Raw genomic sequence first — 14,215 nt, 5'->3', positions numbered from 1 at the left:
CTAAGCCAAGTTGAAAATGCATGTTTATATTTTTTGTTGCACACGGCACTTCGGTCTGGCTTGCTTTTCCGCGGATAACCAGTGATGGGCGGTTGTTTGTCATTTTTTTTTTTTACTTACTGAGTGTGTATGTGCTTTTTTTCTTTTCTTTTTTCGCTGTTTTTCATCTTTTTATTTCTTTTTCTTCTTTTTTTTTCCTTTTCTGCATTCCCGGCCATATGTTTTGATTCTTTTATTTTTACTATTTAAGTTTGTCGTTGAATTCATTCTGAATAAGTCTCTTCTATCTATCTAAGAATAAATAAACATCATCAGCAAATAATGCGTTTATTGAAACTCTTCTACTTCGCTATAAGGTTAATTTTCTTTCTGTTTAAGAATGGTTCATAAGCCGAAAAATGTATCGTTGTCTTGCTTGGGAGGAGGTATTTTACAGAAACCCAAAAAAGAAGTTTCGCAGCTAGAATCTAGGCAGCTAGATACCCATTCAACTCCTACTTTAGTTGTCCCAAATCCAGTTGAAATCAAAGAAGAGACCTTAGAAGCTGTGAAGCAAGAAGAGGAAAACCTGGGTGAAGCGGAACCAATGGATATAGAACTTGTTTCCAAAAAGGTAGGAATTGCGCTATTTTAGCTGTTTCGACACCGAATCAGTTAACTCACCTTTTTTTTCTTTCTATGGAGTAAATGAACTTTATTGACTCTAAACCTTGAATTTCAGCAAATAACTGAAAAAAGGAGAGGAAAAAGGGGAAAGATCAATATCACAAAACAACAAAAAAGTATTTTGACAATTAACAAGATAAGAAAAAATGTCAGTCAATTTACCTAACTTCATATTAAAATCTAACTGATCACTTTCTTTGAGCCCAAAAACCCTTGGAAGAAAGCTTCTGTGGTTTTTTTACCAGATGATTAATCTGTAATCATTGATCTAATTTTCTCTGAAGTCTGTAAATTTAATGTATTTGGCATCTGATCCACTAAACGTAAATTTTCTACTATATAATATTTATATAAAAGAAACAATTTATAGTTTTTAAAGTAAATTCATGTAAAAAAACAGTTTCCACCATACTGACAGAAAAGTACAAAATATTACCACCTATTCTGCTACACGTAGGGTTATCATATGCAAAAATACAATCTATCCATTGGCGGTTTACCCCAAAGTCACTAAACCAAAGAAAGAATCTATTAAACATTCACACACAATAGTTGTACCTTCATTTGACTTCAATTGTCGTAGCCATCTGGTGGTTTTCAAGTTTTGAGTCATTAGAGGCCTGTTTGATCATCAGAACTATCAAATGAACTGGAGACCTTACATTCTTTTAATTGGGGAATAATTTTATAGCTTTAAATGATCAGTTTTTAGATCAGCGGCCTCTAGTGATTAGAATACGCTAATACATTATCCAGAAAGAGAAATCTTCCATGGCAAACCACCAATTTGATTTTCAATTCAATGGTTAAATAGTATAGCAACTGTATTAAATTACCTTTCATTATTATTTAATTTGTTAAAATTTTATTCCTTTAAACGGGAAGTGGATATCTAGGGAAGGAGGTAAAAGCCCCTTCCTCCCAATTGACGACTCTGACGAGGGAAAAGTTTAATGTTTTAATTCAATGCTTGATAAAATTCGTTCGGTAGCATCACCTTTTTTCCAACCAAAAGATTACATTTATGTGCAGAAGGAAGAATTCAAATTTAAACTTTTATTTGCGAAACTTTTTAGAAAATCTGAATTTACTAAATAACAAAGAAAAGACACAACTGGGGCAAAACGAAAAAAAATAACTCTGTGGTGAATAAAATCTTTGAATAAAACCCATTTACCGTGTGAAAACTTACATGATATATTGGCGCTTTTATTATTGGCATTTCATCGATGTGACCAAGGAAAAAATTGATTTATCCACTATTGGTAATAGAGAAGTTCAAAAATTTGACAAAAGGGATGCAACTTCTTTTTTGCTTTATTTTCAGTTCTTCGAAATATTACTCTTTTGTAGTGATCAATTCAGATGTTTTAGTTTCGATTTTAATCTAGTGTTTTCCTTCCTCTTGCTTTTCATCATAGTTAAATTTGTCTTTTATTTTGTCTTTATTACTTCTTAATTTCATTGAATCTTCAGATTGAAGGTGAAGAGGAACTGGAAGAAGAGGATGCAGCACCATTACCAATGGTCATTCAATCAAGTGGCATGGATTTACCAGAACCAGAGCCACCAAAATTGGAAAATTTTTCCATTGAAGAAGAAGGGCAAGTCTATCCTGTAAGAATTTATTAAGTATAAACAATAAAACCACACTCCGTAAATCTCTAAAATTCGTACTTACGTCGAACTTGATTTTTAACTCCGGTTAATATTATTTATGTCACGATGTATGAAGTTCTAAAGCTCCATAAATTTAATTCAACGGGAATTCGAAGAAAAGGGAATTTAAAGAATAGAACAATATTCCGAAGATTTTACTGGTAATTTCCTCCACCAGATTTCAATTTTGGGAAAATTTATTAAATTTAAGGCATAGAATTTAACACTTAGTAAATTTCTTAAAGTGAGATTGGGGTTTAACGTAAATTTCAGTAAGATTCTAACTCCTCAGGACCGTACCCAAGATTTTTTTTTTGGAGGGGAAGGTACGAAAAAAAAACTTTGAAAAACACATCATATTCATTTTGTTACATTTTTACGAGTCATACAAAAATTATGGTGGGAGGGCTCCAACCCCCCCCCCCCCCTGGAGACGGCCTTGTAACTCCTTTAGATATTTTTTTATGTTCCCAATTGTATTGTATTGGTAAAATACGCTGGATATAGTAATCGAGTTTTATATACTTTTGCATTTGGTCTGTAATTGGGTATGATGTTGCTGTGTCTGCTGAGACTCCAATGACCCGGTTAGGTCAACGCGATTGCAAAATCGATTTATAAGAACTTCTGACAATAGTCAATACATTTGACAATAGTCCAGCAAGTCTGTCAGTTTATGTCAAACCGCTTAACTTTCTCGGTATTCTATAATTATATAACAGAGAAATACATCTTTTTTCTGTTAATTGTCAATTTGTTTTTGGTGTTGAATCGTTTTTTCTCTGTTTTGCATTATATAGTCTTTGGATCGCAGTAAAATATTTAACTGAATGACCCTCATTCTTGAGTTTCAATATTAGGTAATGATAGTCTCATTTTCGCTTTATTGAATACCAAATAGATTGGTCCAAGTTTCCCTTAGTGATATTTTGAGAAATTTTACTTAACTATCGCTTTTCAATGCATTTTTCTGTTGAATGGGTGCAGAAGTAAGAACACGCTAATAAAATATGCTTTTCTTTTTGTCTTTTTTCTTTAATAGTAAAGAAGAGTTTCTGTGATATATAATCCCTGTAAAACAAGCAATTTCAAACAGTTCGTGGTAACGAACTGTAGTAAGGAGCGACCCGGCTCAATAGTAAACGAAACTCTAAAAATCGGAATTTTTATGCTAAAAGATACATCAAAAGAATGGGATTTTCATGCTGATTTTAAATATATAAGTTTCATCAAATTTAGTCTTTGTCATCAAAAGTTACGAGCCTGAGAAAATTTACCTTATTTTGGAAAATTGGGAGAAACACCCCCTAAAAGTCATAGAATCTTAACGAAAATCACACCATTCAGCGTATCAGAGAACCCTATAGCAAAAATTTCAAGCTTCTATTTACAAAAATGTGGAATTTCTTATTTTTTTTCCAGAAGACAGATCACGGGTGCGTGTTTATTTGTTTGTTTGTTTTTTTGTTGTTCTTTTTTTCTTTTTCGTAGGGGTCATCGTATTGACCAAGTGATCCTAGAATGTCGCAAGAGGGCTCATTCTAATGGAAATGAAAAGTTCTAGTGCCCTTTCTAGGTGACCAAAAAATTGGAGGGCACCTAGGCCCCCTCCCACGCTCACTTTTTCCCCAAGTCAACGGATCAAAATTTTGAGATAGCCATTTTGTTCCACATAGTTGAAAACCATAATAACTATGTCTTTGGGGATGACTTACTCCCCCACAGTCCCTGGGGGAGGGGCTGTAAGTTACAAACTTTGACCAGTGTTTACATACAGTGATGGTTATTGGGAAGTGTACAGACGCTTTCAGGGGATTCTTTTGGTTTGGGGGGTTGGGTTGAGGGGAGGGGGCTATGTGGGAGGATCTTTCCTTGGAGGAATATGTCATGGGGGAAGAGAAACTCAATGAAAAGGGTGTAGGATTTTCCAGCATTACTATAAAAAAAAAAAAAAAAACAATGAAAAAATAAACATGAAAAGTTTTTTCAATTGAAAGTAAGGAGTAGCATTAAAACTTAAAATGAACAGAGATTATTAAGCATATGAGGGGTTCTAAAAATACTTTAGCATAAAAAGCGAGGTATTTAGGAGGAGATAAATACATCGCTCTTTATGCTAAAATATTTTTAGTAATTTCAACTAGTTATTCTACGGCCTTTCTGATTCAGGGGTCATTCTTAAAGAACTGGGACAAAACTTAAGATTTAGTATAAAGAGCGAGTTATTAACAAGGGGACAAACCCCCTCATATACATAATAAAAATATAAGAATATAAAAGTTTGTTACGTAAGTTAATTCTTAAGTTACGTATATTTTTTACTAATAAAAACGTTCGTTAAAATTTAAAAGTTCTAGTTACCTTTTTAAGTAACCGAAAAATTGGAGGGCAAATACGCCTCCTTCCCCACCCCTTATTTCTCAAAATCGTCTGATCAAAATTAAGAGAAAGCCATTGAGCCAAAAAAAGAATTAGTATGCAAATTTCATTTTAATAATTTATGTGCGGAGAGCCAAAATCAAACATGCATTAATTCAAAAACGTTCAGAAATTAAATTAAAAAAACTAGTTTTTTAACTGAAAGTAAGGAGCGACATTAAAACTTAAAACGAACAGAAATTACTCCGTATATGAAATGGCTTTTCCCCTCCGCAATCCCTCGCTATTTACGCTAAAGTTTGACTCTTTGCCACAATTCTAATTTTTAAAACAATTAAAAACTTTAGCGTAAAGAGCGAGGCGTTGAGGAGGGGACAACCCATTTCATATACGAAGTAATTTCTGTTCGTTTTAAGTTTTAATGTCACTCCTTACTTTCAGTTAAAAAACTAGTTTTTTTTTTTATTTAATCAGGACGAAAACCCAGGTGTAACTTGCATCAAAAAAATAAGATACTTATATAAATGGATCCACTCTAGTCGATCTATTCACCGAGCCAGACATATGATATTACTTATGCTTTTTCCTAGAAAAGGTTCTAAAATTGTTATAAAAATAAGAAAAAAGTTGTTTTGTCAGTGATTTTCAACCAATTTTTAATGCATTTCTGATCTAAAAAAAAACCTGGATGCCAAATTTCAAAAATATAATTCGATAGATGGATATAACTGGATATCATAATTATATAGCATAATTTAAGATTTTTAAGGCGGAATTACTTTCCTTCCTCTCTCTTTCTGTCTATCCGTCTCTCCCTCTCTTTCTTTATCAATCTATATCTCTCTTTCTCTTTCCCTCTCCCTCTCTCTCTCTCTCTCTCTCTCTCTCTCTCTCTCTCTCTCTCTCTCTCTCTCTCTCTCTCTCTCTCTCTCTCTCTCTCTCTCTCTCTCTCTCTCTCTCTCATCTTTCCCTCTCTCTTGCTCTCACTCTTTCTCTCTCCCTCCATCTATCTCTTTTTTTCCCCTTTGTTCCTATCGCTCTTGCTTACTCTTTCTCTCTCTAGCTCACTCTCTCTTCTGCAACGAAAGTTTTATTATGTTACTTCTGCTCCCATTCTATTCCACAATAAAAAATAATAAAAAAAAAAACTTTTTAGTGACGTTTAACTCGTCAGGCTTTGTTTCAGAATACCGAGTTAATTTGCATTATTTTCTAATCGTGGTTCCAGCCCTACAGCTTTTACATTCTTTTTTTTTTAGCTTGGTGAAAGAGATGCCTTGCTGTTTGATAAGAATCAAGTGAAATCTGCTAGAGAATTAGAAGTTGATGATGATTTCTTTGAGCATACTTTAGAAGATATAAAGCTGCTACATAAAGACCTTGTCATGAAAAGGTGACTTTTCAACGTTTCAAGTCTAAATTAATCAAGTTCCATAGCCTTTTGGAACATAAAGCTGCATATTACGGTCTTCACTTCTTCGTTCACTTCTTCCATGCGTCGCACATTGAAAAATATCAGCTTTCCTGAAGAACTACTTCTAGACGTTCTTGTTGGTCATGAATGTGAATAGTCAGCAAAACCAGGGAATTTTCCCTGGTTAGCTATTATAAACGTGTATAAAAGAAAAAACGTCATAATAAATGTGATACAGATCTCGGGCCAATAAATGGAAGTAAAAAAAACATGAGATATATTATTACATTCCACACGAATTGAAAATTACAGTGGCGCAGTTGAATTGTTAAGAAGTCAATTTGACTGTGTCAACAAAAACAGGCAGAAGAGAAAATCTATTGTATTTCAATAACATTCCTTGTTCATTTATTACTAAAAAAAAAGTAGAAAGCGTAATTTCTGAGGGATTAAAATAATTTTAGAAAAACAGAGTAAGATATTTGAGAAAAAAGAGGAAAGAGACAAAAAACTATCAGGACCGATTTACTAACTGACATGAATCGTTAAGGAAAATATACGTGAAATCGAATACTAGTCAAGCCTATAGGAAAGAAAAAAAGATTTCTTAGAGTGAATACATGTCACTTTCAATTTGTGCCTATTATTTAAAAGAATACCTCTTTTATCACTATTTTTCCTTTTAGTTCCATTTCACTGAAAATTTTTGAAAATTCATGCCCAAAAAAGCCTTTAATATATCAACTCTTATTTTATTTTTCGATCAACCTGTTTATTTTGTTGAAACGAATTTTGAATTCGCGAACTATTATTTGATGAGGCAACTAATTTTTAGATATTTGAAAAGAATATTATAAAACGAAGATGATATTTGACAGAAATTTGTTACATATTAAACTAATAAGGCTAAACTGATTGTTCGAAATACGGTTATTTATAAAAACATCTTAGAAGTCCCAGTAGACATAATTTCTCCTCCAATAACTTTTAGCCCTACAAAACAGCACTAGATCTTGGTTTCCGTTGGCTTACGTACTTTTTCAACTTTTTACGACCATAGTCTCTTCGAAATAACCAGGGTAAAATAGTATTTGGGAGGCACATTACTCTTTACTTAGTGAACTTTAATGTGTTGACAGTATCCGAAGTGTATTAATCCTTGGAAGTGATATGCACAGTTTTGGCAGTTATTCTTATCTTAAATCTTAAATGAGCACAGTTGTTTATAAATCGTGTAAAATGAAAGTATTAAAAAGCAAGATAAAAAAAAGTAAACATTCAGTTTAGAGACTGAAAAGAAAAAGAAAATGTGGCCAGTTTAGTCTTGTTATGTTTCAAATCTTAGCCAAATTGGAACATTGCCTGAGTAATTTGAGATCCTTATACTGAATAAAACAGACAAATTTTGTAGGAAAGAAATAGAACAAGAAACCGAAAATCTTCAAACGTTGATGTCAAGAACGAAGAAAGAAGAGATTCTGTTAGCCCAAAGAGAAGCAGACAAACTGGCGAAGCTTCATCGATATCCCAAGACAACTTTAAGAATAAACTTTCCGTATCCTGACAATTATGTGTTGCAAGCTGTATTCCGCTCGTCAGAGACTATAGCTGCTGTCATGGAATTTACGCAAAAATTTATCAATACTGAGAAGCGGAATTTTTTTCTTTGTAAGTCAATTCAGCATTCATGTTATTCCTGTGTAGCACCCTGTGTTGTTTAATTATGGCTAGTCTTGTTGTGTTTACTATAACCGCTCGTTAATTAAATTGTGTTGCGGGAGAAACACTTTGATTTTATCTATGCTTTTGATTTTTTTTTTTTTTTTTGATTTTGTTATGAGAAGGTGGTCTATCTTCTGTGGTTTTGTAGAAAGTGTTCATATCGGACTGAATTGATGAATATGAATTTAAACTTTGAAAGTTACGTATAATTCTTGTCTAGGGCCATAAACGACGGCTGTCATGTGTCCTAGAGTCTGTAATGTGTGTGGGGAAAGGAAACTTAGTCGTTATCGCTAGGCCTTGATTAAGTAATCAAAGTATATGACCTCAGAATTTTCAAGCGAAGTTCGTGGGTTCATTGGATACGTGCTTTCGAAAAGTTCGAAGAGAATCTCTTTGGTAGATCTTTTTGCAATGATACTTTATAATTGGAGGAATAAAGTGGGCTCGGCCAACTCTCCAGCCTTTCCTCCCTCCAGCAAAGTTATAACAGAACGGTAGGCATTTATACCTTCTTTAAAAGGGAATTATGCATGCAATTCGAGTTTCTATGCCTAGAGGAAAAAAGTAGGTCTGTAGCCTCTCCAGTGTCACCCCAAAAATGTGGGTTGTCACCCCTCCCTTGCTGGCCATCTTTTAGGACAAAATTAGGGATGGTCCTTGTTAGCCATGTTAAAAAGTTAGTCATGGTCGAAAAAAGATCTTGGGTGAACTGGCATCTTGCAAAGATTTTCTACTGGTATAATTGAAGGACTGACGTTTGCTCGTGGTATTTATGTGATGCCACAACTGGAAGTGTGTTCCATACTCTTGAAGATGCCACTAGAGGATAAAATCGGACCGGATACAACACGTAGGAGGGACTCTCATGCTTTCAGAACATCACTGGCAATACGACGAACTATACTCGGTAAATTTGACGAAAAAGTAGACATCCGTATGGTAGGATAGTAAGAAATATACGATTGAATCAAGGCGAAGAAAAGAAACCATAGGATAGATACAGGAAATGTGTTCTTCAGCTTATGCAAGATGGCTAGATCACTGGCATTCTTAACCTTTGAGTGCATGAATATGGACTTTTCAGGACGTAACCACTCTTAGATCTAAAGAGAGTATAATTTTTACACATGTATCACATGAACGCCGTGAAAAAACTATGAAAAACAAAAGCTTAGACTTACAACCAAATATTTCACCTGACATAAAGAACTCCCTCAAATAAAGCGGGAAGATTTGTCTGCAGTGAAGCCTGGTCAAACAACGTACTGTCATCAGTGACTGCAGTTAGACTGTCATTAGATTCTGACTGAACTATGGGTTCACTAGCGTGAGAGGTGTGAAACAACCTGTAACAATATTTTGGAATGCTTTCACTCTTATGTGGCAAAATTTTCCAGTTAGAATATCATGTTTTAAAGAATCGAGTGCCCTTTTCAGATGCAAAAATTAAGCAACTAGGGCTAACCAAGAAATAACAAGACCAAATGAATGAAACTGAGGAGCTAAGCACATGGAAGCTCAGTCAAAAGAGCAACGCAAAACTCAAATTGAAATTGATGAAGGAATTGTTTTTCACCAAGTACGCTTGTGAGTCTTGATAGCATGGGGTTTTCAAAAATCTTGCTGAAGACTGGCAGGAGAGAGCTCGGTCTGTAATTCGAAGGGTTGCTTCTTGAGTCACCTTTAAAACGAACTATTACCCTTGTACTTTTAAGTGCTTCTGGGAAAATACCAGGATCAAAAGAAGCTTGTACAAATCCTGTTAAGGGTAAAATAATTGATGTTAAAATTACCTTAAAAATATTGTTAAGAATATGATCTGGACCTGACGAAGAAGTGCCCTGTAGTGAAGAAAGAATCTTTCAGAGTTTGGACTCTATTATGGGCTCCAGTGCCATCGATTTTAGACAAGCTGGGCCTAAATAAAGATTTGTAATCCGGGTCAAAAGGTGTTGGAGAAATATCTTCTGCTGTGTGTTTTCCCAGCAGCAGAGAAATAAGATGCCAGCTGACGTTGGATAATTTCTTTTACTCGATACCAACTGGCCATTAGCTACTAGAGTTCTAGGTAAAAACCGGTTTTGAGACCCTGGTTCCATAATCGACTCGTTGAGTTTTAGTTTCAGACTTTTTTCTCACAGATTTAACACATTTGGAAAATTCCTTTTTAAATAGAGATTGCGCTTTGCTCGGCGAATAGTTAATTTAAATAGGTTCCTAAACTCATGTTTTCATCCAGGTTAAGGATATGTGATGGAGGTTTCTATTTTTTCCAAAAATAATTCTTTGTTCTCCAGTTCTTTGGTAAACCTGGAGTTATCCAAGGGTTTAAAGGCTGTTCCTTTTTTGCCGACCTTGCGAATATAAGGGATGTAAGCTTGTAGGATTTCAGTTTTCACTGAATCATAAGCCAATAAAAACATGTGCTAAAAGATGGCACTTCTTTAATCTCGTCCTGCACTTGTTTAGTCGAACATAGTTTTAATATCATCTACTACGATGGACATTTTCAAATTGCAGTGCTTATTTTTTTATCCGGTTATTTTTAGTTTTACGGTGTCAGTGTGTTTGAATCCTCCATGTTTTTGGGAACAACTAGCTGTCAAACCTTGTTTGTCTTGCCATTTTTCGAATTAGTGCACCTATTTTTATTATCTAATATGAACTGGACGCTAAGAACATTTGTTTTATTGCAAAGGGTGACTTCTGAGCAAAGGTTATAGAGAACATTTAAAAGCGTTTATATACTTTTGCTAAATCCATATTACTAGTTTTCGTTATTGGCTAAGAAGAATTTGTTTCCAGAATGGAATGGTTCTCGCCATCCGATAGATAGTAGATTTTATGCTTTACGGCCAATTAACACAGTACTAGTTTATTCGTGTGGTGACAATTTTCAAAAGTAGCAATATCTATTGGCTGAAACGAAAAAGAGAAAAAAGCTTGGTTTAAGCAGAAACTTTTTATTTCGAGACTCTCTTTACGGAATATTGCTTATTTTCCTTACAGAAAATACTCTTCTGGGATATACTACTTTAAACGTTTTATTGACAATTACTATGTTTTGATGATTGCGGAGAATCAAAACTGAAGTATTGCTCCTGCAGCAATTTCGTTGGTAAAGCTGACTTTATGTTGCTGCAACACTTCACGCTGCTTTGCCAGCGTAGATGTACTTTTATTTTAGACATGTCTACTCATAGAAGGGGTTCAGGCACAGTTACTGCTGAAAATTCGCCAATCCGAGGTTCTCTTGTGATAATTCTAAAGCTTAGAAAAATATCCATAGATATTAAATAAATTTAATATATAATAAGTGTGCGTTTGACGGTAATATTAACCAATATACTGTTCCTAAGACCCTATGCTTAAAATTGAAGTCTCCATATCTTGGTAAATAGCGAGGAGTGACTTCCCTGGGCTTGGGAAATCCCAACTATGATTAATCTAACTGACTTCTAATGAAAAATTAGCCCAAGAACATACTCTTTTGGCCTCAGTATCCTGTAAAGGCTGAACTTGGTGACATTAATTTTACTTTTATGTATTCTTCTATGCAAATCAGTAAAATTAAAAACTTGTTTATTCGATGGGAAATCTAAATTCACTCCTGTTAACTGCCATACTGGCTAACATTTCCTGAGGATTCCGTAACCTTTCACAAATGGGTTTTAAACAGGAACTATAATTAACTTTTTGATAGGGCTGCACCTAATGAGAGGTGGGGATGTCGCATGTACCTCAAGTGTAGCCATGGAATTGCTTGCCACTGTTTCCTTTTCATTTTCTTCTCTCCTTTTTTTTTGCGAGTTGAAAGAATTCAACTTTTATTGACCAACTGGACAATTTTTTCTGCGCAGTAGTAACAACCATGAATATTGTTCTTTTGCTTTTTTCCACCAATAGTAAAAACCATAGAAGATAAAGCATTATTTTGTAATTCCATGGTTCGTGCAAAAATCAGGTGTCAACACAACCACAGTTAATTCTGTCCGTTGATGCTCGTAGAAGGAATATTTTTTTCCTTCTCAGTTTTGGTTAAACGATATGCAGAGAATTGGCCATTCTCTCTGAGTCCTATAGTTGTCTTATATTTTTTTTTATATGTACATTTGCCCCGAAAACAAAAAGATTTTGTAGCTAGTTGGCCGACCTTTAAGTAGGGAAGGAATCGCTCGTATGCTTTTTTCAGCTTCCTTGATGTCAAGGGTACATTCTGTGAATTACATAGTGAGAGGAATCAGGAAAACGTGTGGGGAGGCAAGCCTTCGGATTCCTGTTCTCCTCCCCTTGAATTCTTTCAAGGGTACATTCTGTGAATTACATAGTGAGAGGAATCAGGAAAACGTGTGGGGAGGCAAGCCTTCAGATTCCTGTTCTCCCCCCCCCCCCCCTTGAATTCTTAAATTTTGTTCAGTTTCTCCAGTAAAAACTTGTTATTTTTCATAAATTGCCTTATACTCTTTATACAATTTGTCGGTTTTTTTTTCGTCCTTTGATTTTTCTTTTTTTAATCGCTATCTCAACCAAAATAGCTTGGTCTTCTTAACTGTTTTCTGTATGCATACCTGAGTTTAAGCGCCCTACCGTTGAAAATATTCTACTTTCCTTGTAAAAGCTTTCACCTTGATTTTCTGACACTTTTTGGCCTTTATTAGACACATAATTCTACTATCCTTACACCCTCCCCACCCCACCTTGTCAAAAAAAATGAACGTGCTCTTCCCCAATACTTTTTTCATCCAGTAGAGATTGTTATAGCCTCTTACTATTGCCTGTGATTAGTTATTATAAACTTTCAATCTCCTACAGAGATTAATTAACAAAAAAACGTTTTTCCAAAAAAGTGTTTCGGAAAGAAAAGTAAACAGTTATATTAAAACATAAAATGAACAGTAGTAAAGTCAAACAAGTAAAGTCAAATATATATATATATATATATATATATATATATATATATATATATATATATATATATATATATATATATATATATATATATATATATATATCTGTGAAACCTTACATAGACTTTGTTGAGCAATCAAGTCAAATTTATAATAAAGAGAAATTATCATGGGTTTATCAATCAAACATAAAAGGAACTGACTAGGGTCAAGGACTTGCTAGGACTAATTTGACTTTAACTTTAGACTTGCTGTATTTCTAGTAGATCCATGCACTAGTGCAGAAGATTAATGGATCTCTGAAAATCCATCTTCTTTGTCTGTTTAGTCCAAGAAGCTTTCCCTTATAAGTTTTAAGTGTTTTCGAAAATTTTTGTGTGAAGTTCAGAAAAGGGGTATATCCCTCCGAAAATCATCATTCTCATGTTTCATTGACCAAAGGTGGTTTTGCCATAAAATTCAAGCCAATCAGTGAGAAAAATTGCCTATCCTTGCAGCTGAAAAACTTGCCATGTTTGTCATGGTTACGTAGTTTTAATTTTTTCTAGCGCTTTTTCTGTTAAGGCAGCCTTTGTCTTAAGAACCTAATACAACATACATTAATTAAGATATACTAATGACGATCATGTTTAGTAGTTTAATTAATGGAAATGGTGGAACACGATTGGTGCGCCAGTCGTGGTCACATTAGGAATTACCCAATCCTGGATGGGTTGCAGTCAGATTAATAAAGCTTAATATGTATTATCTCATCCGAAAATTGCAGACACTTCACCACCAAAAAAAGTCCTAGAGCCAGAAGCGCGACTATTTGAGCTTGATCTAGCACCTGCTTCTCAGATCTATGTTGCACCCAAAGAAGAAAAGAAAGAGCTTCGTGACGTATTTTGGTTAAATGAAGAAACAAGAGGAAAACTGTCTTCTTATAGAGCGGCTGAAAGGCTCTTGGAAGCAGCAAGGTAAATAATCTGTTGTTCCTATTTTCGATTGTCTAGTGTGCCCTAATTTGCTTTTTAGAATATACCTTGAAAAAGGCTCTTAGCCAGTTAATTTGATTTCTTCTCTTTGTATTTTTAAGGCTTGAATTGGATTTGCGAAGGATAAAGTTTTGCAGTGCTGTGAATTTCTTCCTCTCACCAAAGTAATTTCTGTCTTAAAATCAGGACTTCAAAAAAGGAAAAAGAAGCAGTTTTTCTGGATGCTTTCTATTGTTGTCAGTGTATTTTTTTGACCGGCTGAGGAGTAAATGAATTGCAAGGCAGTGGCCAGTCTCTGTCTGTATTTCAAAGGAGATTGCAGGGAAAGATCGGCTGATTCCTTTATTCTGGAATGCTTTGATCACTGTTTAAGACAACTCTACTCTCTTTTGTGCTCTCAGGCTTGATTTAGCTTTTCTTTTGCCGGTTCAGAGATTAAGTTAACTCTTTTTTTAGTCTTTTTACTTTTCTGGATTCTGTTATGGAAC

General features: G+C 34.5%; 1 protein-coding gene across 1 annotated transcript in view; it reads left to right on the top strand.

The window, feature by feature from the left end:
- Positions 1-14,215, top strand: part of LOC136033786 (tether containing UBX domain for GLUT4-like) — a 54,599-nt gene that overhangs the window by 29,748 nt on the left and 10,636 nt on the right. Inside the window, exons 6-10 of the mRNA XM_065714688.1 lie at positions 379-613; positions 2,143-2,283; positions 5,964-6,097; positions 7,530-7,786; positions 13,517-13,709. Coding sequence (XP_065570760.1) covers positions 379-613; positions 2,143-2,283; positions 5,964-6,097; positions 7,530-7,786; positions 13,517-13,709 — 960 coding nt within the window. The remainder of the gene's footprint in view (positions 1-378; positions 614-2,142; positions 2,284-5,963; positions 6,098-7,529; positions 7,787-13,516; positions 13,710-14,215) is intronic.

Source organism: Artemia franciscana, chromosome 12 (assembly GCF_032884065.1).
Source record: "Artemia franciscana chromosome 12, ASM3288406v1, whole genome shotgun sequence".
Taxonomy (NCBI): Eukaryota; Metazoa; Arthropoda; class Branchiopoda; order Anostraca; family Artemiidae; genus Artemia; species Artemia franciscana.
This window is presented reverse-complemented; position numbering and strand designations above follow the sequence as displayed.